This window comes from Labeo rohita, chromosome 24 (assembly GCF_022985175.1).
Source record: "Labeo rohita strain BAU-BD-2019 chromosome 24, IGBB_LRoh.1.0, whole genome shotgun sequence".
In the NCBI taxonomy this organism is placed as follows: Eukaryota; Metazoa; Chordata; class Actinopteri; order Cypriniformes; family Cyprinidae; genus Labeo; species Labeo rohita.
In genome coordinates, this window is record NC_066892.1 from 18,432,920 (window position 1) to 18,458,042 (window position 25,123).

The window sequence follows — 25,123 nt, forward strand, 5'->3', positions numbered from 1 at the left end:
GGAGACGAGACTGTATTCACAAGGAGTCTTTCATTATCTTTTTTACACTCTCTCATTGTCAACACTATGTCTATGTGTCTAGATAATTAAAAAACAAGCGTGCTTCAACAAATATTTTATGTCTTTTGCCGCCAAACCCACACAACACACACAAAACAAAAGCTGTAATATATAATAGGGTTCTAATTACTTTAAACTGTATTTTATGCAAATGCAAATGCCAATGAGGCTGTGAAGGATACCTTTTTAGTAGCTTGTTCTGTCTTGAAGGGTAGTGTAAACAACACCCTTTTTACCTTGCCAAAATCAGCTCTGCAAAAATCATCCCATTCTGGTCGAGGCTGCTTTAAATGCAAATGAGCTCTGCTCGCCCCGCCCCTCTCTTCTCTCTGTGGAGTGACGAGCCTGTTTACTTTAGCTGCATTTAGCCGCTAAACTTTCTAATTAGCACATTATTAGGAAAGGCGATCGCAAAGATTCATAAAAAACTTATACTCACTTCTGCTGTAAGTGAAGCTGGATCACAAATAATTCGCACGAACATAGATGGAAATATGTAGATCGGGAGGCACATTCCCTTCACAAACAAACGTAATCCACTGCATCTTCAGCAGCTCAGAGTAAATGACGACCATTACATTCATTATTACATCCAGCAACACAACACCTCAATCGCTCAATTCTTGTCTAACTTACATCCCTGCTCTGGCATCAAAACATGGAGGTTGGACTGTTACAGCTGGTCTGAGGTAAGACGCTCATGTCCATCAACTATCGTGGGAGCGATCTCTGACGGTGTGACGCCACAATGACAGGCATCTGAGAGTGGCTTGATTTGAAAAAAGGGATATTATTTTTACAGATTAATTAAAAAAACCTCTGCATGGATTTTTATCATTATAGGGTAGATTTGTACATACACTGCCAACACACATTAATGTTCAAACAACATATAAAAGTGAACCTAGCATCTGATGACCCCTTTAAAGGTACAAATCTGTATTGTAAAAAAGACCTTAAAAGTTACTATCATTACTTTTGAAAAGTTTGAAATCATGCACATTAGGGCTGGGTAAAAAAAAATATTGATTCTTAAATCCCAAGTATTGATTAGTAACCTGTTTTCAGTAAACGAACGGAACATTGTAGCGCGTCTCACATCCAATGAATCGCGATAAGCTTTGTGCTTTGTTACTTTTGATGTGAAACACAGTCTCAAATTCTGTCCATTAATTACTGACCACTGTTATTACAATATTCAAACAATAAATAAATTGGCGCTGTTTAATGTGGAGTAACAGATGCTGTAGCACCTCAGTTCAAGAGAAGCGGCAGTGCAAAGCGCATGTGAATAGATCATCTCCTCTGCTTTAATAACAATTTCAGCACGCAATACACATCAATAAACATCCACAGGTATGTTAAAAGAAAGAGTACAACTTACCGAAATCTGTATCCTGTCTCATGTAATCGCTCAATCAGAATTTCAACTGCAGAAAGACGTCAAAATAAGAGCTTGTAAACAATAATATCACATGAAGTCACATTTACTTCAGAAAAAAAAACATATTCGGTGACCATAAACTCTAGTCAGATAGAAAAATGAACTTAAGAGAGGAGCATTTTGCTAAACATATGCACCATATGACATATTCATTATAATTTTTACTGTTCTTAAATGTTTAATTTATCTTTGAATCAATCGGTCAAGTTTTTATGACAAATTGAATCAAATCAGAAATCGAATCGCAAGCTTGTCAATCAAAATCGAATTGAATCGTTAAATTTGTGCCAAAATCCAGCCCCAAATGTACATTCCTATGAGATGAAGGCTCTGGTGATATCAGAAACCTAATAAAGGCTGTTTTATGTCACAGGAAGTGGGTCACCTCATGGAGGCCACCAATCTGAAGTCACATGAGTAGAATACTACTCAATCTGTTGGTGGTGCATTCAAGCTATCTGGGAAACATATGTACAAGTTGAACGCACGTGAATGTCACAACTAGGGCTGCCCCCTAATAGTCGACTAACCTTTAGGCGACGAGAAAGGCTTGGTTGACCAAAATTTTATTAGTTGCTTGGTCGCAAAAAAAAAAATCCACAGGAAGTGGCAACGGCTGGTCTATGTGGTAATATAGTACATCGGGCAGCACCTCCAAATGGTCACCTATTATTTATTGACCTCAGATATAGCTTTTCATCTGAAAGATGTGTATAGTAGCAACTTTACATGGCCGCTCAATCTGATGTTAAGTTAGAAAAAGTGTGCTATTGAAGTGTCTATGCGGTGTAGTAGCGCGCTTACTGCATGACAGATGGAGGTGCCGATGCACTCACTTGCTCTTAAAATACTGCGTCATTTTTGGTCATACACATAAAAGTAATACATCTTTAGAATCTGTAAAGACTCAACGCTTATTTGTGTGCACTCATGATAACAAACGAAACGTTGTGCTTTTGTAAAATAATTAAAGCAGACAGAATGTCTGTGAACTTGAGCGTGAGATTTCGAAACTCCATGTATACTTGCCTTACAGACATGAAAAAAACATCTATAGAAAATGAAATGTCCACTTTTAAATGAACCAGTTAAAATAGAAAGCAAATATTCTCAGATTATGTAATGCATACAGGCGCATCATTACTGTGGACATGAGTCAGTGTCGCCGACTTCATCTCTTAAGCCGAAAACAAAGAAAGAACTAGTTTATCAATAAATTATTAAAACGTTAATGCAGTCTCCTTGCTGTTTCTCTCAGACACATTTATAATTATTATATCTGCTGGTGCGCTGTGGCAAGCTTTTTTGTGTGCTTAAGCATACCACATAATTAGGTAACGTGGGCAATTAAAGACTTGTTATAATGATTTATATGGTTTATTAATAAACGTGGCTATTAGTCGACTTATGCTTAACCCCACTTAAACGCAGAGGTATGTAATCTAACTTCCATACTCTCAATGATTTTTTAAAAATGTCCTGTTTATTGCAATATCGCACAGCAAGACAAACTTGCTTGCCAAAAGGAGAGTGTTTCTGTTAAAAATGTTGAGTTTAAATAGCCACTGAGGGTTCGTATAGACCGAGGGACATTGAGAAATCCACAGAGAGTTGCTGGCCGCCAAGAGTCAGGGTGAGCGAGTGATGCAGCCAGTGTTTCTTTTTCAGAAGTGAGTTTGTGGTTTTAGGACACATTTACACAGACATGTAAGCGCTTACCTGTTCGGAGAGAAAGGGAAAACGGGAAAGGGAGAAGGTACGATGAGAAGGTCCTAGACAAATGTTTACAGAATGAGTACAATGAGGTTTCAAACAGAGCAGTGCGAATAATTAAGGTGTATATTGTTGTTACAAGGCAATGAATCATTGTTAGACTCAACAATCACTGTTGACTGGAATTTCAAATGAGTTCTTCGACAGCGTTGTTCATATATGCTGATGTTGTGTATATAAAACAAAGACAGTGTTACACAAATGCATAACTAATATTGTGAGCAAGAGCGAGAATTAAATGTGTCTTGGTTTCTGTCACTGCCAGCATATTTAAACCTTTGAGGTTCTGTGACTATAGAATGAACTAAATGGGTAAATGTTTAGGAAACATGTCAGACACAGACGTGTAAAATGTCTTCAAGACTCCTACAGTTTTTTCTTAAAGTCAACATGAAATCAAAATAGACTTAATTTACTTTGTTAATACAGATTTCTTGTCCTATTTAAAACAATTAATCGGTTCATATCACTTCAAAGACAAAAAACATACTCTCCAACAACCTTTCATATATACAGAAGTAATTTCCACCACTGAATAAAAAATAAATAAAGAGGCAATTGCGACTTTTTATTTCACAATTCAGATTTTTTTTTCTCAGGAGTGCAAATTCACATCTCACAATTCTGTCTTTTCTTCAGAACTGCTTGATACAAACTCGCAATTATTTTTTTCTCAGAATTGTGAGATTTACAATCACAATTGCAGGATAGAAACTCATAGTTGTGAGTTATAGCATCAGAATTGTGCAATATAAACTCGCCATTCTGAGAAAAAGGGCACAATTGTGAGATATAATCTCACAATTCTGACTTTTTTTCTCAGAATGGTGACATAAACAAAAAATTGCAAAAAAAAAATTTAAAAGATATAAACTCAAAATTCTGTGAATAAAAGTTACAACTGTGAGATATAATTTTGCAATTCTGAGAAAAAAGTTACAATTGCGAGATATAAACTATTTTTTATATCTCACAAATCTGACTTTATAACACACAACTGCGAGTTATCAAGTCAGAACTGAGATATAAACTCGCAATTGCCAGAAAAAAGTCAGAATTACTAGTCTATATCTAGCAATTCTGACTTAATACGTCACAAATGTGAGCTTAAATTATGCAATGCTGACTTTGTAACTCGCAATTGCGAGTTTATATCATGCAAGTCTGAGAAAAAAAATAATTGTGAATTAAAAAGGTTACAATTCACAATTACCTTTTTTTTAATTCAGTGGTGGAAACATGCTTCCATACATATAGAGAGTACTTTATATGATAAGGAAATTTTAGCCAATAATGCCAATAATGATAATTATTTATATTTTGAAGATAATACCTGATATATTGGCCGATTCACTGATTCACTAAAAAATATATATATACAAAAATGTATTTAAAATACATTTGTTTTATGCTAAGTATACTACAAATACATTTACATATTATTTACTTAAATACCCTGCAATTGTACTTTTAGTATACTAAACTGATATATTTAAAGTCTGATAAATATATGTGTGTGTATTGTGTGTAATTATTATATATATATAAATACACAAATGAATGTATATATTTAAGAGAAATGTTATGTACAAAATATTTTTTTCATATATAATATATATTATATAAAAATGATCATAAATACATATACTTGTAAATATTTCTTGAACATATACATGAATGTGTTTGTATTCATATATACATAATAATTACACAGTACACACACATATATTAGACAAACTCCAACTTTTAATTTGTATGCGATTAATCGTGATTAATCGTTTGACAGCCCTACTTATATTTGATTGTGCTGAAGTGGAACTATTGCAAGCATACTTTAGTTACAATTTAATATTTTGCATTTAAAGACTGATACTATTTAAAGATCATAAAGTCCTCATCAATAGTGACATTAAATCATATTTTAGGTTTAATATTAAGAAATGTGCATTGTGCACAAGGAGTACTTGAAATAAAGTTTAATTACAGTTTTTTATATCAGCAAGTCTTGAGCGATATGTCAGTAAAAAATGTAACAGACTTGAACTATACTTAGTATAAAATAAATGCATTTAAATCTATTACTTTTTTACTAGGCTAGGTTAACCAACTAGAAATAACGGTTATTTGGTTATAACTTACTGGCTTTACTTTACTCTGCTTTAATTAAATTAAATTTAATTTACTTCTTAACTTATCAGATTGAAACTGATAACATTAAAAAGCAACATTTATTGGGAGATACTGGTATGACAACCAATATATTGCACATTGCCCTATTCCAATGCATAAAATCATGCCTTGGCCCAGATTTCTTTTTCCTTACGCATTTGAATATCTTGTTTCACTTTGGAATGTTTATTTTAAGAAGTATAAAATCTGCAAACAGCATTTCATGTTGACTTTAAGCATTTCTGTGATAACTCTGTAGTCTTAATCGAACAAATAAACCCACCTAGAAGCAGACGTCCCCTCGCACAGCTGAGAGGGTATTCATTTCTACTGTGAGCGCTGTTAATGCTTTAAGGTGATGGCTTGGTCAATGGAGAGATAGAGCGTATGAATTATTGAACAAGGGCAATGGATGGTCCCTGTGTTACCCAGAGGGATTATAGTGCTCATCCTGGACTCATTAGACAATAATGCTGGCGCATTTTAACACTGGATATTTCTGTGAAATTAATAGATGCGTCTAACGTTACTTGTCAAATGATCTTCGAGTTTGATATCGAACGTATTGACTTTTTATATCTTAGTATAGCACTTGAATTGATTAGTTTGTGTCTGTTGTTGTACTGAAGCAGGCAGGGTTGGAGGCCTGAGTGATGTAAAGGAAGTCATTACTAACTTAAAGCCTTCTCGCTAATTGTACTGAATTATAAAATACGTCTGGGCGCTCTCTAACCTGTCTGTAATTAAATATGCATGAGCGAGTCATTGTGTGCCCTTGTCCCAAGCGAACCCTGACCCGGCAGTGACTCTGCCAGCTTCCTGTGGCTTGGGGCTGGCTAAGTGGCGGGCAGGGGCCGCTGGCGCAGAATGCCATACTGTATGCGCTCTCTGTTGTAGGGCCTTAGGGATGGAGGGATGAAGGTGGGGGGAAAGGCTGTGGTTTCCTGCTCTCTGAATGCTTAGCTCCTGTCTGTACGCAGGTATACAAAGCCTTCCTTCAGCTTACCGGAGGAGCAGCGGTCAGATGAAAAGGACTCGCTGATGGCTAACAGATCTGTCCCCCAAGAATCCCTCCCCCACCTTCACAACACCGTGTTTGTTTACACTCTCCCAGAGCCTTTTTAGCATTTTCAGGCCTGGCCCGGGACTTGGCAGCCCTCCATACTGCTGATTGCCATATTCCCAGACCAGAAATGTCACTTACCACTTTGCTTTCCTTCATCCGCCGGTTTAAAGCCTTTGTAATCCCCCAGCCGACGGGAGTCACAGAGGAAATCAAGTATTTTTTCCTCTTCGAAAAGGCTGATTTGCTTTTTTTTTTCTGGCAAATGAAGGGTCAAAAAAAATAAAAAATTTTGTCCGACATTAACATTCCTTCAGAAGTAAGAAAGAAAGAATGTAGTGAAAATAAACACATTGTAAGTACACTGACATCATTTTTGATTTTTAGCACTGGCAAATGAATAAAAGAATGAATAAATAAATATTTTATATTTACATTTTTCCTGAAAACAAGTTGTATTCCACATACTGAATTTACAGTTTTAAAAGAGAAAAAAATCTGAATCATACAAATGTGGGTTTTCTTAGTGTTTGTCTTTTTCTGAGATAAAAAATTACATAATTAAATATATTGCATTTTACATTTCAAACCACAGTCATGCAATAAGTACAGCTGAGGTCAAAACCTTCAAAATGTTAATTATTTAACCAAATAGTGATACCAAGTGATAGTTGTTTATGAGTCCCTTGTTTGTCCTAAACAGTTAAACTGCCGCTGATCTTCAGAAAAATGCTTCAGGTCCCACAAATTCTTTGGTTTTTCTGCATTTTTGTGTATTTGAACCCTTTTCAACAATGACTGAATGATTTTAAGATCTATCTTTTTACACTAAGGACAACTGAGGGACTCATACGCAACTATTATGAAACGTTTAAATGGCCTCTGAAGCTCTACAATGAAAAACGATGCATTAAGAGCTGGGGGTGAAAACTTTTGAACACAATGAAAATATCATATTTTTTCTATTTAGTACCGCTCTTCAAAAGCCACAGAAGATACTTACATGTTTCCCAGAAGACAAAATAAGTTCAATTTACCCTGATCTTTAAATTCAAAAAGTTTTCACCCCCCGGCTCTTTTTATTGATGCATTGTGTTTCCCTCAGTTGTCCACAGTATTAATGAATTCAACTATTATATCCTCTTGTGGACTATATGAAAACGTCTTTTATGTGAAATATCTTATTCAGGTCAGTACTAAACAAAAAATAAAATACAAAATGCATTTTGTATTAACCCTCTTATTTTGGTAAAATTAACATTTTGCAGATTCTGCAAGGTGTGTGTAAACTTTTGACTTCGACTGTATATCTCACAAAACAACTTAAGTTAACTGGACAAGTTAATCTTTTATTATTTTTATTTTGGTTATTAATTCTGTTGCTTTCCAGTCTTTTGTGACAGCTGTATATGACGTTCTTCAATCATCCTGAGAGGCAAAGCTGGATCCCAACATCATATGGTCATGGTGGAGAAGAACTCAAATGAGCAGAGCGTGCTGGGAAACAAACAGGAGTCAACCCATGAAATTAAGAAACATATGCTATGTGGAAAATCAAAAGAAATAAACATCATAAACAACATTTATATAGGGTTTATCAGCTCACAGAAGTATATTGAACCTGAAAACCATCACAGACCCCTTAAAGAGCGCATTATCTCAGCTGAGGCCAGAGTAAGTGTAGTATATCTGTCAACTGCCTGTCAATGACATCAGTCCACATTCACCAGTATAAGGCAGTCAGCACTGCTCAAACATCATTCAACAAACTCAGGCAGAAGAGAAAGAAAACTGCCCTCCCTCTTCACTGGAATCTAAGAAGAAAAGGAAGTGTTTTACGAAGGTAAAGTTGACTTACTATAATGCTTTACTGTGGGACCCAATGAGCATGACACAATAGAAGAATCAGGCAGTAGGAGGAGATCAATTTTTATAGAGAGAGTAAAAGATCCATGATTCACTTCACACGGAGAGTATTTTAGCCTCCGAGGCATTTTTCTGAAATCGCCCGTGGAGAGAGAGAGAGAAACGGAGAGGGTGAGTGAGAGAGGAAAAATCCCATGACTTATCGAGGAAAAACAAGCCAAGGCGGGACACAATGCTGTTTTATTAACCGGACGACATAAAGTTTATTAAACTCACAGAGAGGTTGGAACGCGGGCCAGCCGAGAAAGGGCTTGGAGCGAATCCGAGCCATAACGGGAGAAAGTCTGACCAATTAACACCAGACCGGGAGGTCTGAGCGCGGCTTGCTGGCCAAATTAAGTCCCGGGAGATGCAGAAGCTCACATCTCAAAGCAGGGGAAGCCAGAGTCATCGGCTCTGCGCTGCCAAAACGAGCCCTGAGCCGTCCATATAACTCACTGCCACTCACTGCTTGGTGGGCCTACAAAAGACCACTGAGCATGCAGTTTGACCGCAAGTGCAGGTGGAGGTTGCAAACGGGAGAACGGAAAGCCAATGCCGTGCTCTCTTGCAAATATGACTAACAACTCCCAGCTTAATGACTGGGGCCAACCCTCTGCTGCTATAAAACTAGCAACAGCCCCTGTGATAGGCTGCGATGTTTACACAACGGAGGGTTTGGAGGACACATCTCACAAGGCACTGCTTTGGTGTCGCACTGAAGAACATCCTCTTAGAATTGTTAATAAATCAAAGCCACTTTCATTGAGCCAAGTGGAGAGACACTTTAACAAGGCCGATATCATAAATTGCACAGAACTCAAAAAATCTATGTGGTATAATTTGATAGACTAATGGATTGGAGCCAAGGTTCTCAACGCTTGTAAACAGGAGTACAACGACAAGCATCTGAACACTTTGAACACACTTTATGATACTTTCTCTGTTCCAAAACCTAGTGAGCTTCTTCTGTAGGCATTATAGGTTGCTGCCGTCTTCTAAGTGTGTTTTTACACTTGAAAGGTTTGGTTTGATTAAAATGAACTCTGTTGGTGTGGTTCAAATGAATAAGTTTGGACACTGCCATCTAAACCTTGGTTTGCAACAAACAAGCACTTTGGCTTCCAAACCGACTCTGGTGTGGTTTGGCTGATATATGAATGCAACACGGGCCAAAGACATCTAAACAAACCAACAACAGGACATGATGTCAGCAGATGCAACCCTAATAAGAGCTATGTTGTTCATTTCAGCTCGGCACAGGCATCGGAACTGTTGTCTCCTTAAAACAGATCTCCAATGGAGGAATTCCTGGTGCTGTTTTGACTTGTTTACACATTTTATAAGCTCTTTGTGAATTTTCAGCTGATAAAATTACCACCATATGTACTTATATACAATGAGCACATTTAGCCCGGCGCAAAGCATTGTTTTGGTTGTTAGGGCAGTTCTCAAAATATATGTCATAAAAGCTGTCCAATCAGGTTGTGACTGTATCCTTATGCCTTGTTTTGTATCTATTGGATTAGTATTAAAAATGACAGTGTGAATGTGAAACGAACCAGAACTAAATATAGAATTTTCTAAAGAACTCATTTTGGTCTAAATCTATGGCACTGTCCCAGGCATTGTTTTGCAGAAGACAGTCCCAGAATGCACCGAGAAGCTCAGTGAAAAATTAAGGATGGCAGATAGAGAAATTTTCATTTAATGTCTGCATGAAATCGAAATTGACACTATTTTGTTAGTGCACATTGCTAGTCTTGAGGTACACAATTAATCTGTGCAAGTTAATCCACAAAAAAAAAAAAGTGTTTGTCTTGGTAGTCTTTAATCAAAATCTAAAAATTTGCTTCCACTCTAAAATGGCATTCCCTCTCTGATGATGTTCAGTTTTGGGCAGTTTGTCATGCAGACTTGTAGAAATACTGAAAAGTATAACTAAAATAATTACCTGTTAATTATTTTAGTTAGACTTTTCAGTTTGCTTAACATAATAAAAATAGAATTAAATTAAAATATTTAAAATAAAATAATACAGTATATTTGCCTATTAGAGCCTATTATCATTTCATTTCTCCCTATTTACCTTATTGTAAATTTCATGTGCGAGGCTTCTGGTCTCATTCGCTTCCAGCTATTTTTAGCAGTACAAAACAGCTTGTTTTGCTGCTTCATATTGCAAACTGATGAGTCTTACCATATTATTTTTTATGTATTATTTTAATTATCTAACACAGTGGTTTGTAGTGCAAACAGTTTTATGATTTACTGCACTTTGTTATTCTTCTCACCATTTCCCTACAGCGACTAATGAACTGGAAGTCTTGCACATTCACAGAAAACGGTATACTTTGGTGTTGAAAAATAAGGTGGATATATTTCAGTGTAATTTGTTTATAAAATGTAACTATTTTAACTGATATAAATAAAAGATATGGTTTGATTGCTGCTTTCTACTTTAAAATGTCAGTCACCTAGCCCCTTGTTTCTTAACAGACGGTAAGCAGCAGCCAATCCTGAGCTTGATAATGGCGTACCTGACTACAGAAGTAGCCAATCGCGTGACAGCCTACAATATATCGCATTCACAGAGTTTCTGCGTCTAGGGAGTGCGGCAGGTTTTGACTGACTTCTAAAAAAAGACGTGAGGTAGTTTTTCTTCTCAATACTTACAAATATATTAGTGTTATGAACACATGGTACTAAGTACATAGCAAAATTAAGTTGGACGTCACGTTAAGCTGGTTACATGAGGAAAAGAAAGAACCCACTTTAATGCGAGTGCTTTGAAGGAGAAGTCCACTTCCAGAACAACAATGTGCAGATAATGTACTCACCCCCTTGTCATCCAAGATGTTCATGTCTTTCCTTCTTCAGTCATAAAGAAATTATGTTTTTTGAGGAAAACATTTCAGGATTTTTCTCCATATAATGGACTGATATGGTGCCAACTTCCAAAATCCAGTTTAAATGCGGGTTTAAACGATCCCATATGTGGTTGTAAACGATCCCAGTCGAGAAAGAATCACTTATCTAGTGAAACGATCGGTTATTTTCATAAAAATAATACAATTTACATATTTTTTAACGTCAAACGCTTGTCTTGTGATGCTCTTCCCGACCTCTGTTTTTTTCCGGGTCATGACAGTTAGGGTCCCATCTCAACTTCAAAATTGTCCTATATCGCTGTTTTACCTGATCGTTAGGTAGATAACTTATCGTTTCGCTAGATAAGACCCTTCTTCCTCAGCTGGGATCGTTTACAACCGCATTTAATAAGAAACAAATAAGAGCAAATGAAACTAATTGAGTGCACTTTTAATTCATCAAATCATATAAAAAATTCTTGCATCTGTAACTGTCTCACCTTTTTCATTCCTCGTGATCCGAGCAAACCAAAAGGCCCACTATAGTAGCAAGGCCTACAGCCGTAAGGCAGGTCATTAGCTCCGCGGGAGAATTTAAGTAAGTCTTTACTCTGAGCAGTAAATCGGGCTGTCTAAAACCCACCATGAAGAGAGGCAACAATAACTTCAGATATGTTTTTCTTCTCCCAAAGGCAAACATCATAATTAAAGACGATGGCGTTAAAATGACAGGCACCACTGACTTATGTAGTTTCATAATGTTACTGTTGGAATAAAGAGGGAGGAATGTGAATTTCAAGTCCTTTATTAGAGCCTCACGCTTTCTCTCTTGTCAGCGGTGTAAAGACGGAGTGAACTCCCTCAGCTTGAAACACATTAGCTACCGCATCTGTGGGGAACAAGGGCCTTTTAATAGACCCTCCGGTTGTAAAGTAACTCACGCGGAACAAGTTTTTAATGTTTGATATGTATGTAATACAATATTAGTTCACTTACAATGCACCAGGAGTGGCTCTTTCTGTGTGAATCTGCATGAAATCGGTGTCTGGGCTACGGTAGTAAATCACTCTAGTGCTGTTTGTCAAGGCAATAGTGGAATAGAAGTATACAGTGATTATTTTTTTTTTAAACAGATTTTTTATTTTAGGGGTGACAGAAACACAGTTGAAGTCAAAAGTTTACATACACCTTGCAGAATTTACAAAATGTTAATTATTTTACCAAAATAAGAGGTTTTATACAAAATGCATGTTACATTTTATTTAGTACTGACTTGAATAAGATATTTCACATTAAAGATGTTTACATATAGTCCACAAGAGGAAATAATTGTTGAGTTTATAAAAATGACCCCATTCAAAAGTTTACATACACTTGATTTTTAAGGACTGAGGGATTAAATGAAAACAATATGATATTTAGGCAAAATAAGAAAAATGTACACATCTTCATTCTGTTCAAAAGTTTTCACCCCTGGCTCTTAATGCATTGTTTTTCCTCATCAGTGAGAGTTTGAACCTTCTGTAATAGTTGGATATGAGTCCCTCAGTTGTCCTCACTGTGAAAAGATGGATCTCAAAATCATAGTCATTGTTGGAAAGGGTTCAAATACACAAAAAAATGCTGAAAAACCAAAGAATTTGTGGAACCTGAAGAACTTTTCTGAAGAACACCGGACAGTTGAACTGTTCAGGACAAACAAAGGACTGATGAGCAACTATCACTAAACAAAAAAACAAAACAAAACAAAACAAAACAGCTGTGGATCACTCGGGTAACATCAATAATAAGAATCAAGTGTATGTAAACTTTTGAACGGGGTCATTTTTATAAATTCAACTATTATTTTCTCTTGTGGACTATAAGTAAATGTCTTTTTATGTGAAATATCTTATTCAGGTTAGTACAAAATAAAAAATAACATGCATTTTGTATGATCCCTCTTATTTTGGTAAAATAATTAACATTTAGCAGAATTTCCAAGGTGTATGTAAACTTTTGACCTCAACTGTAGAATGCAATCCATTACTTGTATGATTAATCTATAAAAATAAAACAACAAAACTGAAGCTGGATAAACTGGTCAGGGTTAGTAATAATAATAATTGTAAATTATACATTAGTATTAATTATACATTAGCATTAGTATGTATGTTAGTATGTTTTGTGTATTGTATTAAAAAAGCTACTATTGTTTATGTCAAGGTTAAAATCCCAGTTTTTCCATTGTGGTCTCTTGGGACCACGGAACAAAACCCATTCTGTCCCAATCTGGTATATGAGCCTCAGACAGTATTTTGGCTTTCATTTGCTGAAAAGTGGGAAAAGATGCCCTTTTTTTTTTTTTTTTTTTTTGCATTCCAAGAATAACAGCCCTATCTGCTCTTCCTGGCAGCCTTCAAGTCCCCTGGCATATCGCTTAGATGCCATCTGAAAACATAATTGACTTCAATATTGAAGAACAGAGCCGTGTAAAATAAGATTCCATGAATGCTTGATTCTTCTGAGAGCTTGCAGGAACGCCTGTATTCCTCTGCCAGTCTCTCGTTACATCTTCATTTTGGCCACCTCATAAAATCAGCCTCATAAATATTTTTCATGTGTTATATAAACCAACTCAACTCCCAACTGCAAGTGGCCGCGCGGTGTGTTTTTTCGAAAAACACAGGGAAACATTTGTGGAGAGGAGCTGTTATTGGAAGCATTTGGCTGTGCTGCAAAGAAAAATCACAATTAGGTGAGGGTTTCACCTTCAACTATCCCCAAGAATAACACTAACCGCCCGACTGACAAATCTGTGGTGCCTGTGTAGCATGATTACAGCTAATTCCCCTCATCTGAATCGAGAAAATCAGCTTCCTTCTGTCTTTATAAAGAACATGATCAGACACATCATAACAAAAAGACATCTAGTCCCCTAAAATGAACTGAACACATTGATTTTGAATGTACACTTTGAAATCCCACATATTGTTTTAACAGTTGCTTTGCACAAAGATGAGAGGGATGGAGAGCTTTATATGGCATTACATCAGTTATGATGTTTTAAACAAAAGTGCCATACATGACGTGTTGTCTGAGAATCTGTCGGAGGGGGAAATGCTGAATTGCAGACCACCAAACGACAGAAGAGGCCACACAAATGTACATTCCCGTCCTACAAAATAGGACTATTATAAGTATCCTTCTGTGCGTGCGTATATGTAAAATGTTAATATGATGATCTCTGGACATTCATCAGTCGCAGAAAAACCACCATTCCGAAACACTTAATTTTGGGGGCATTTGATCGCAGGACCAAACAGTCAATAAATACAAACTCCGAGGCAGAAAATTGCAGAGCCACCATTTCAATCACTTGCAAAAAGGGAAAAATGTGTGTAACAGTTCACAAATCAGTTTTTATTAATTTAAACACAATCAAATAATAAATGTCAAAAACATCTGTACACATCTTTTTGCAGACACAACAAACTGTGTTTCACAATGAGGCCCACATATTGTAAATTATTTCCAGTTTGCATTATGATTGCATCATTTATTTAAAAAAATGTGTGTTCAATCTAGAAAACATCTACTGTTACCGTGATCTAGCAGCAAAATGTGATTCCCCGGTACGGGGGGTGGCGGGCGATGCAATAAGAGGGGTGAAATTGTAAATGTGGTGAGAAAAACTAGGCCAGAGAAGACGACCTCACCTGCAGGAGCCGAACATCATCATGTGCCGGGAGGGAAAATTAAAAACAGATCGAGTTAGCTGGGGAAATTCACAGTCGATAGCACATGTATGTTCTCAACTCCATTGTGAGAGAGAGCGAGTGTGTATATGTGTGTAGGTGTGAGTGAGTAGTGGCTTTCTTTCTTAAAGTCTAAGAGCTAGAGTTTCCAGTCCACAGTTACCTTAGAACTACCAATATGCATCATGAAAATCCAACTACAGCGATTTCCAAGTGGACACAATCAAAATAAAAAGACTACTTCATACAAAATTACACTTGCTGTACAAGACTTTCTGCTTTAGCGCCGGTACAAAAGATAATAAAACCTATTTAAGCTTAAACGCCCGTCGCGGACGCCGAGGTTCAACGTCCAGCTCGGGCAGGAGATACCGAGTACTGGGGATACAGACATTTACACTCAGTTTGAAGCTTGACATTCAGAAGATTATTATTCTTATTATGCTGCTTATGTTCTTCCTTGGAGTTTGAGCTACCGTTGGGATTTAATTCGCTATGAAATTCTGACCGAAAGAGTCACATTTCATCGTGGAGAAAGTCTCTACAAGTTCTCACCACCTTTGAGGAGCAAAGCGTACAAAGGAGGAAACGAAACATCACTGGAGAAAAATACGAAATTATTGACACTTGACATCCATGCTTTTGGTCATGACAAAACAATTATCACAAAAAATCCTTATCTACATTTATTTATTGAATGAAACCTCGAACACGTCAACACTTTCAGGCTTTGCACGAGCTACTGCGCCAACGCCTTTACGCACGTACTTCCATTGAAACAGCTTTCCACAGCATGTACCTTATCAATATAGGAAGGAATAGTCCAGTGATTACAAATTTACACACTCAAAAAAAAAAAAACGTCTGTACATGATTGTCTCTGCAATGTAAATAATGTTTCGTTAAATTTTTTTCCTTAAATTACTTAGAAAATCCTTTTCTTTTTTTGTTTTTCTCCATAAACTTCTCGGTGTAGTGGAATCAAAGTACTCTGTGATGCGAAAAGGCACAAGTCTCTTTTTTCGGGGCCGGTGCCGCTCCGCAAAGTCTCTCGAAGATTATAAATAAGAAGCGTAGGATGTCCAGGGCAAAGGGCTGGCGAAACGAGGAAAAAGTCTTTGTACCATCGGTTGAGACATAAAGAGACAAAACATTACACCAAGTCGCAGTGGGATCGGAGTCCTGCTGAGTTCCAAAGGCATCGGTAGCTCAGTTTTTGTCACAGGTGTGAACCCTTGCCGAGTCCCCCGCGTAGACAGGGCTGTAAAACATTTTGATGGCTTCTGAAAAAAAAAGCCAATTCACAGTAACCAGGGCCAGCAGCTGCAGCGCCATAAATTCACTCTCCTCCACTTCGAAAAAGGTTTAGGGTTAAGACGAATTGCGGCCATGTGTCAACACGCTGAGCGTGTCGCTCTCTCTCTCTACGTTGTGTGTGTGAACGGTTTTGTTTTTGGTCTGGTGCTGTCGGAACGCAGACGCTCGGGCGACGCAGCAGGCTGACGGTGCTGGGTTCTGGGTCTGCAGGGCCCCCGCACGGCCTGGGACAGAGCGACAGGGCCGTCACAGTGCTACAAGTACTCCAGGTCCAGAGCGTGGTGCAGGGCCATGAGGTCAGAGTGACTAGAGATCCTCCAGAAAGGCATGTTGTGCTGGAAAGACACAGGGAGAAAGAGAGTTGTTTGAGGATGAAAGAGAAAATAAAGAAACGCAAAACCTGCAATGAACACTTCACTTAGAAAAACAATCACGCCCATGAGTGCCGTCTGAACAGCCTCGATGGCCCGTAACATCACACGAGACTTGAGAAGAAGAAGGACTTACAAACTACAACCACCGAAGCAGCACCATACCATGGAGATGACTCAGTAAACATCATTTTAAAAAACGATAATAAAAAAAATGTCACATTTTGACAGCTCAGTAACTTTGGAAATGTAATAGGTTACAGATTTCAAGTTGCCCTTTTTAAAATGTAGTAAGTAGTGTAACTATTTCAATTACTTTATTAATGTAATTGATAACTGATTACTTTTTGATTACTTTTCTACATTTCTAATTGAACTTTTCAACTGTTATTTTGCTTTAAAAAAAAAGGTTTTTGTTCATGATTTCATATAAAAAACTTTTAGACCATTTTCAATTTAATGACAAAAAGTCATGTAGTGTAACCACATCACATGACTTGTGAATATATATATAAAACACATTTAAACACATTTAGACCATTTGCACTTTTTTCCATCCACTTTGGGAATTTAATAGGTTACAAATTACAAATTACACAATTTAAAATGTAGTAAGTAGTGTAATAATTTCAATTACTTTAATAAAGTAATGCAACAGATTACACTTGATTACTTTTCAAGATTTCTAATGAAAGTTTTCAACTGTTATTCACTTTTATTCAAATGTTCTTTTTTTGTTCATGTTGATTTCATATGAAAAAAAAAATGTTTAGACTATTTTCAATTTAATGACAAAATGTCATGGTATAACCACATCGCATGACTTTGGAAATATAATAGGTTACAGATTTCAACTGTTATTCGTTTTCAAAAAAAATCTAAAACAAATGTTCTTTTTTTGTTCATGTTGATTTCATATGAAAAAAAAAAAAGTTCAGTTTTTCATTTGACAAAATGTCATGTGGTGTAACCACATAACATGAATTTGGAAATGACTTTGGAAATGTAATAGGCTACAGATTAGAAGTTACACAATTTAAAATGCAGTAAGTAGAGTAACTATTTCAGGTACTTTATTAAAGTAATATAACAGATTACTTTTTGATTACTTTTCGAAATTTTTAATGAAAGTTTTCAACTGTTATTTACTTTTAAAAAAATCTCGTTCAAAACAAATGTCCTTTTTTTATTCATGTTGATTTCATATGGAAAAAAAATAAAACCATTTTCAATTTCATGACAAAATGTCATGTGGTGTCACTTTGGAAATGACTTCGGGAAATGTAATATGTTACAGATTACAAGTTATCCTATTTATAATGTGTTAAGTAGTGTAACTATTTCAATTACTTTATTAATGCAATGGATTACATTTGATCACATTTTGAATACTTTTCTAAATATCTAATAAACCGTTATTCTTTTTTTTTTTTATTTGGTTTTAAACAAATGTACTCTTGTTGGTTCATGTTGGTTTCATATGTTAAAAAAAGAAAAATGTTTAGGCCATTTTCAATTTAATGACAAAATGTCATGTGGTGTTACCAATTAAAACACATTTTTTGTTACACCTTGAATAAACGTGTATCTTAATACTTTTTAATAATGTCAAAAAAGGTTTTTGAATATATTGCTCAAGGTATATGTTTTTTTATATATATATGTATAATAAAAATAATAAATACCATTATTCATTCACAACATACGATTTCATTTTTGGGGAGTCACACCACATGATATTGTACAATCTGAGCTTTCAGACAGATAGTCATGAGATCATTCAGAGTTTTCGCATTTTTTTTTTATGCAGGATGATTTGGCGGCTAGATATTTAAATATTAGTAAGCAGTGAAGCAGTTTCATATATATATATAGAGTTTTTTCCTTTTAATTTGAGTAGTTGTATACATTTTAAGAATATATTTGAATATTGTTGTAAAAATATAATAAAAATATTTAAAATATATAAAACATCGAAGGCCCTATTAGAAAACACAGCAAAATGTTTTACTACTTCTCAGGAAAATGAAAGGCCCGGTGGGAAATAACTATTAAACGCACTATATGTATACAGCACCTCTGCACAAACTTATCCGAACACAACATTGCAAATGAGGCATTGTTCCTGGGAGAGGCCACAGGGAAATATGATTCTGCCAGAATGAAAGAAGCTTGTCAGCTCAGAGTCGTCCACACACAAACCATTACTGAGCCTTATCAAAGGTATAGCCTCTCTCAGGCATATGTTCCGCTTAGAGAAGCTTGCACTGACCCTTAAAAGACTCTTTTCTTTTGTTTTGTAAATTGTCTTTGCTTTTAACTTTAAAAGCCAGAGATGCTATCTCCTTTTGCCTCGGTCGAGTTATTAACTAGAGGAGGAATTGTTTCTGGGATACGACGAAAAGAAAAACTAAAGTATACAAAGGTTTAACTTTGCTTTGGTGGTTTCATACAAAGTCACCCTTGACACTCGTGTTGTATCTGACAAAACTGTGGCATTTTATATTAAGCCATGTTTCCTAAGTGCCAAGGACTTATTAAAAATCCCCTGTGCTACGTCTAAACACTTTGTCTTAGAGGAAATGGGGACTGACATGTAAAACTTAAACTTCCCATGTTCACATTCCTTGCATGATTAACTGACAACATGGAACGGATCTCTTGGCACAATATAATAATCACACCAACATGTTTTTAGCTGTTTGTAACCTGTCTGAACAACAGGCTGCTTTGATAATTAATTACATAATGAATAATTCCAGGCTTTGTGGCTTATAGATGTTCTGAATACACATAAATCTGGTTTGAACAACAAGAGTTGGGAAAACAACGATTTAAGTGTCTTAAACGCATGTTATATTTATGAACCGACCCATTTAACATGCCTGAGAGGACTTGTCTAGCATTACACACGGTGAAACAGCACAGTCACATGCATGGACGTGTAATTATGTCATCTCGCCTCCTTTTACATTCAAGCTGTCAGAGGAATTGAGCTGATTACAATGCAAGAATCATTCTCTCGCTGATCCATTTTAAAGGAACGGACTGAAGAAACTGAAGGTTTAAGGGTAGAGTTCCAAGCGTCTTCATACCTTTTTCGAGCCGCTCCTCCTCCACGCCGTCCCCCACCACCACATAAACAACTTTCCTCCCAAACCTCTGGATTACTCTCTCGAAGCAGCTCTCTTTTCCTGGGGAGAGGAGAAACAGGTCTAGGTTGGTGCGGAAAGCAAGGAAGCCACATCCAAGATCCAACCCCGGTGAGGGGCTCTTTAAATACGCAATAAGTTACACAAAATTACGCAGTGTAAACACTTTGCCTTGGCTTGGAGATACGATAAGATCGATTCTCAGATAAAAGTAGTCTGAAAAGCATTAACTGTGTCTCATTCCTCCCAGAATGTGGGACAAATGGAGTTTAACAAGCTAAATCAACCTCACATGCAAATGCCGCAGCGAGGGGAGGCGCTGGAGCTTTGCGCGAACGCAAGTACGAAAGTAAAGGTTGGTGTTTATTTTGCATTCGAAAAAGCGGAGAGGCCGAAAAAGAAGAAAAAAATGTCAAAGTGGAATGACATAAATTTGCCGAAGTGGTTTCATATGTAGACCTGAAAAGGAGAGGCCCAGTTCAGGCTGAGCTCCAAGAAAATAATCCCAGCCTGATTAGACCTCTTCCTGAACATCAACCCTCTCGTGTGTCCGCCACTTCTGCAGCCTTACCCAATCACACGCCATGTGTCTCGCGCTGTTTACATGTAATATCGCCATAATTACGGCCACACTCCAATAGAGTCCATTCACACACACAGGTAGTTGAGCTCGCACTTACCTATTTTCGTGGCGCTATAAATGTTTTCAATTGGAAATACTACTCCCAGTCCGTACAGGAGGACCTTGGCGAGGGCAGGTATGAGCTGTGTTGTGGTCACCAAGATGTTCACGCAGTTTGATCTGGAATTGAAATTACGTCAAGTTAAAGCGGACAAGGGAGGACGAGGTTAAGTAGGAGCGCCATTCGTCATGAAGAACGCGCCATGATGAATGGATGTTTAATTGTTGTCCCTCAAAGTGCTCTTTGAGGTACTGGGGCTCTCGCTGATTTATGTGTATCAGAGATGGGCTCTATATAATTCGCTCGTGCTAAGGCCTACCTTGAGTGGATTAATGTTAGTGCTTTCAGTGCCAGTGTTAACCAGGAGTCAGTCAGGGCTTCAATTTCTGCTCGCAATTGCAACCAGGCTTCCCTTTTGGCCGGGCCAAGCAGACCTGAAATGAACAGCAACATTGTTTGAGTTGGACCGTCCTGCGAATACTTTGAGAAATTTCAAAATTTACCCAGACCAAGTGGTTTCTGCATAAGGGATTATTTGAGAAACTTATGAGTGCTTTTGTTGACACACCACCCCTCTTCCCCAGCAATTTTAGCAAAGCAGTTTATTGGGGGATTACCTCCGACGTTATTTTTATAGGTGGTGTAAATTTCTTTTACTCGTCTGTAGCGGAAGGCGAGCTTTCTCATCCAGTCCACACCTCCTCGTACGCCGGTGGCCAGACACAGGTTGGCACTAGTGGCAGCAGCGTGGAATCCGTCTGTGCTAAAATTATATGTACTGAACAGAGAGAGGAGAAAAAGAGAGAGTGACTTTTGAGTTCGGATTTAGTCATATCTGTAAAGGGGCTAGCATGGTGCTAAGTTCACCTTAGATCCTGGCCGTTGTCATCCGACGACACGTCGTCGATATGGACCTGATCGCATTCCTGAAAACAAGCAAAAGCAAAGGTGAGCTGGTTGGAATTAAAATATACCAATTTGATTAATGGTTTTCATGTGCAAAATTGTTTTCGATCTGGCAGCCTGAATCCATGAAGTGAACAATGTCAACAACTGTGGAATTCCCAATTGAAGGCTAAGCTCAAATCAGCCCTCAACCACTTCCAGCCTCTATCCCCCCACCTGCTAAATCTTAATAAAAATAAACACCATCATCAGGGGACTGGGGGATCTGACTCATTTGGCCACTACCACTAGGGGGATCTCTTGATATTCACATCTCTGCTACGTAAAATCAATTGGGACGAGATCGGTAGGCTCCGAAAAAGGTAGAAATGGCTTGCTAGTCCAGAGTCCGGTGCCTGAAAAAAGAGATAGCTGTGGGATAATGAGAGCGTCTGTGCCCCCTTTGGGGTCTCCACTTCTTGGAGAGGCTGAATGATTCTACAGCTCAGAGCTGATTCAGCCAGTGTACACAGTAACACAAACCAGACTTTCTGGTAAATGTAACGTACTAGAAAAATTGAACCTGATGCTAACCGCCAATGAAATTATGACCTCTGATTGCTGCCGAGCCACACACCAACACAGCCTGAGGCCAGCTTTTTGGAGAAAGCAGACTGAAAATCTGTTATTAGTTTTCCATTTATAGTCGTCCTCTCCCCCCTCCCCTTGCAAGAGCTCGAGATGTTAGCGAGCAGGGCATGAGCATTCAAATCAAACAAAAATCACATGGAAAGACACAGTTGGCAGCTTGTGTGTTCCAAAAATCATCTGGAAGAAAATAAAATAATTAAAAAATATAAACTTAAAACGTGTTTCCCCATAATTCAAATAAAATATGTGACCCAGGACCACAAAAACAGTCATAAAGGTCAGTTTGAGATCTGAGATTTGGTCATCTGAAAGCTTTCCATTCATTTATGGTTTGTTAGAATAGGACAATATTTGGCCGAGATACAACTATTTGAAAATCTGGAATCTGAGGGTGGAGAAAATCTATATATTGAGAAAATTGCCTTTAAAATTGTTGAAATGAAGTTCTTAGCACTGCATATTACTAATAAAAAATTAAGTTTTGATATATTTACGGTAGAAAATGTACAAAATTTCTTCATGGACCGAGATCTTTACTTAATATCGTAATTATTTTTTGCAAATCAACAAAATTGCCTTTAAAGTTGTCCAAATGAAATTCTTAGCAATGCATATTACTAATCAAAAATTAAGTTTTGATATATTTATGGTAGGAAATTTACAAAATATCTGTTATGATCTTTCTTAATATTCTAATGATTTTTGACATATAAGAAAAATCGATAATTTTGGCCCATAAAATGTAATATTGGCTATTGCTACAAATATACCCATGCAACTCATGACTGGTTTTGTGGTCCAGGGTCACATATATATTAAATATAAAAAAATAAAATAAATAAAAAATAAAATTACACTTAAATTATTTTTAAAAATTACTTAAAAAGTGTTTCTTAAAATTCTAATAAAATATATATTAAACAAGAAAATTAAAACACTATATATATGTAAAAATAGTTATTTAAAAAAATAAAATAAAAATATTAAATGAAATATGAATTAATTTAAAAACACTATATATGGTATATGTATATAGAGTGAGGTATATATGTACATTTTTTATAAATATAAAATATATTTATTTATAATTATGAATTAAACCTCACTATAGAAATGCATAAATTATCTATCTATCTATCTATCTATCTATCTATCTATCTATCTATCTATCATAGATAAAATACAACCATATTAATTACAATCATGATGAATTAAACCTCTATTTTAAACCTCGTATTTTGCACGTATAGGGTTTAATTTCTGATTATAATTATACAAAATATACACATGCCTATTTTATATATATATATATATAAATATACATTTATAAATTAAACCCAATCCAATGAAGTAAAAAGAAAAAGTTGACATTGGCAGTTCTTCTGTCAAACCTTCATTCATATTTTGAGTTTAATCTAACAATTTAGTTGGTAGTTGGATTTTAGAAGGGGGTATTTCCTTTTAGCCATTCTTTTGAATTTCCTTTCCAGAACTTTCAGCCTTTTAATTAAGTTTCAACAGGCTGCTAAGACACAAAAATACAAAAAGGACTTCCTTGTTTTAACTCAATCTGAACCTGGCCAAATGCTGACGTTATTGCATTCCTGTCTAATGCTACAGCAGGGTAGGGGTAAGCGCTTTAGACCGTAAACCTTTTTTATTTTACTGGTTCCCCTCTGAACAAATTTTTCATCTCTCTGGATTTGTGGGGAGAGGGAGGGGAGAGCGAAGTGAAGAGAAACTCAAACCAGCTGTTCTTTAACAGAATTAAAATCTTGACCCCCAACCCCTGCTCTAATGCAGCCATTCTCTCGCCAAGCCTCTCCCAGCAAGCCTCGAGATCCAAAGAGGAAAAGACTTTGACCCGGTGCCCTGCTCCTCCTCTCCAGGGCTCCACAGGCTCAGATAAGGGGGAGGGGGGCTGGAGGCCGGGGCGTTTGTGAGGGGGGAGCCGGGGTGACCTCACATGGAGAACTCGGAGTGTTGCGGGGCCGAAAGATGGACTGCCAATTGCAGCCGCCGCTCAGGAACACCTCAAGCTATTTGTGTAATCTGTTTCTAGATACTCAGCAATGGATCTGTAATACTTCTGAAGTACCAATTTGTTTTCCAAAGAGGACCTTTGGACAGGCCAAAATCATTACACAAAACTAGGGCCCCAGTCACGACGTTTAATCCTGAGCATTAACGGTTATGATGACGAATGCGCCATTTCAGATAAATAAAATATATTGAAATACTTCCAACCACCTAAAGCACATTCCAGAAGCACCGCCCCCATCCGAGTGCGTGCAGCTGCCTCGGTCTCTTAACACGTTCCCATCTCCCATCGACGGAATCGCCGCATGTTTACATTGCCTTTTAATTCGCTGGTTATTACGACACACAATTAACAGTCGTGTTGTGGGCTTCCAGACCTCCGGGATGAAAGTGAGGGCAGAGAAAGAATGCACAACCTCTAGCAATTACTGCACACAGCTGGAGCCCACATAAACCACTTGACTGCCACTCTGGTAGCTGCACCCGGACCCTAATGGAGCCGCCCGGTCCTAATGCCTTACAGTAACTCATGAGACTCATTAGGGCGGCTTCTTAAGCACTCGTAAACACCGTTAAGCCTAATGACCGAGGATGGGCCAGCTTTAAGTGGTTAAGTACAGCATGTGGTTGATCTTCAAGGGTGGCTGAAGGTATCTTCAAGAAGGTGTTATGTTGAAAGGAAGAGATGCTGAAAATATCGTAGGAAGTATAACACGACTGAGCTGGTGGTACAAAATTCAATTAAGATAATGGGGTCAATGATAAATGGGAGAGTTCAGAAATGTAGTTTAAAACATGTTAAACACTGTACATACACACACTACCAGTCAAAAGTTTTTGAACAGTAAGATTTTTAATGTTTTTTTTTTAAAGATTCTCTTCTGCTCACCAAGCTTGCATTTATTTGATCCAATATACAGCAAAAGCAGTAATATTGTGAAATATTTTTACTATTTAAAATAACTGCTTTCTATCTGAATATATTATAGAATGATGAAAGCTA

General features: G+C 37.0%; 1 protein-coding gene across 9 annotated transcripts in view; it reads right to left on the bottom strand.

Moving 5' to 3' along the window:
- Positions 1-14,665: 14,665 nt before the first annotated feature.
- Positions 14,666-25,123, bottom strand: part of eya1 (EYA transcriptional coactivator and phosphatase 1) — a 55,166-nt gene continuing 44,708 nt past the window's right edge. For 2 of the 9 annotated variants that reach the window (XM_051098653.1, XM_051098654.1), the window contains exons 13-17: positions 21,412-21,470; positions 21,162-21,322; positions 20,864-20,978; positions 20,542-20,663; positions 18,708-19,903 (exon numbers count right to left, since the gene is read on the bottom strand). In XM_051098653.1, coding sequence (XP_050954610.1) covers positions 19,710-19,903; positions 20,542-20,663; positions 20,864-20,978; positions 21,162-21,322; positions 21,412-21,470 — 651 coding nt within the window. In that variant the 3' untranslated portion in view covers positions 18,708-19,709. Of the gene's footprint in view, positions 16,674-17,256; positions 17,270-18,705; positions 19,904-20,541; positions 20,664-20,863; positions 20,979-21,161; positions 21,323-21,411; positions 21,471-25,123 lie in introns of those variants that run through there. The other 7 variants (XM_051098656.1, XM_051098658.1, XM_051098662.1 and 4 more) reach the window with 6 other exon arrangements.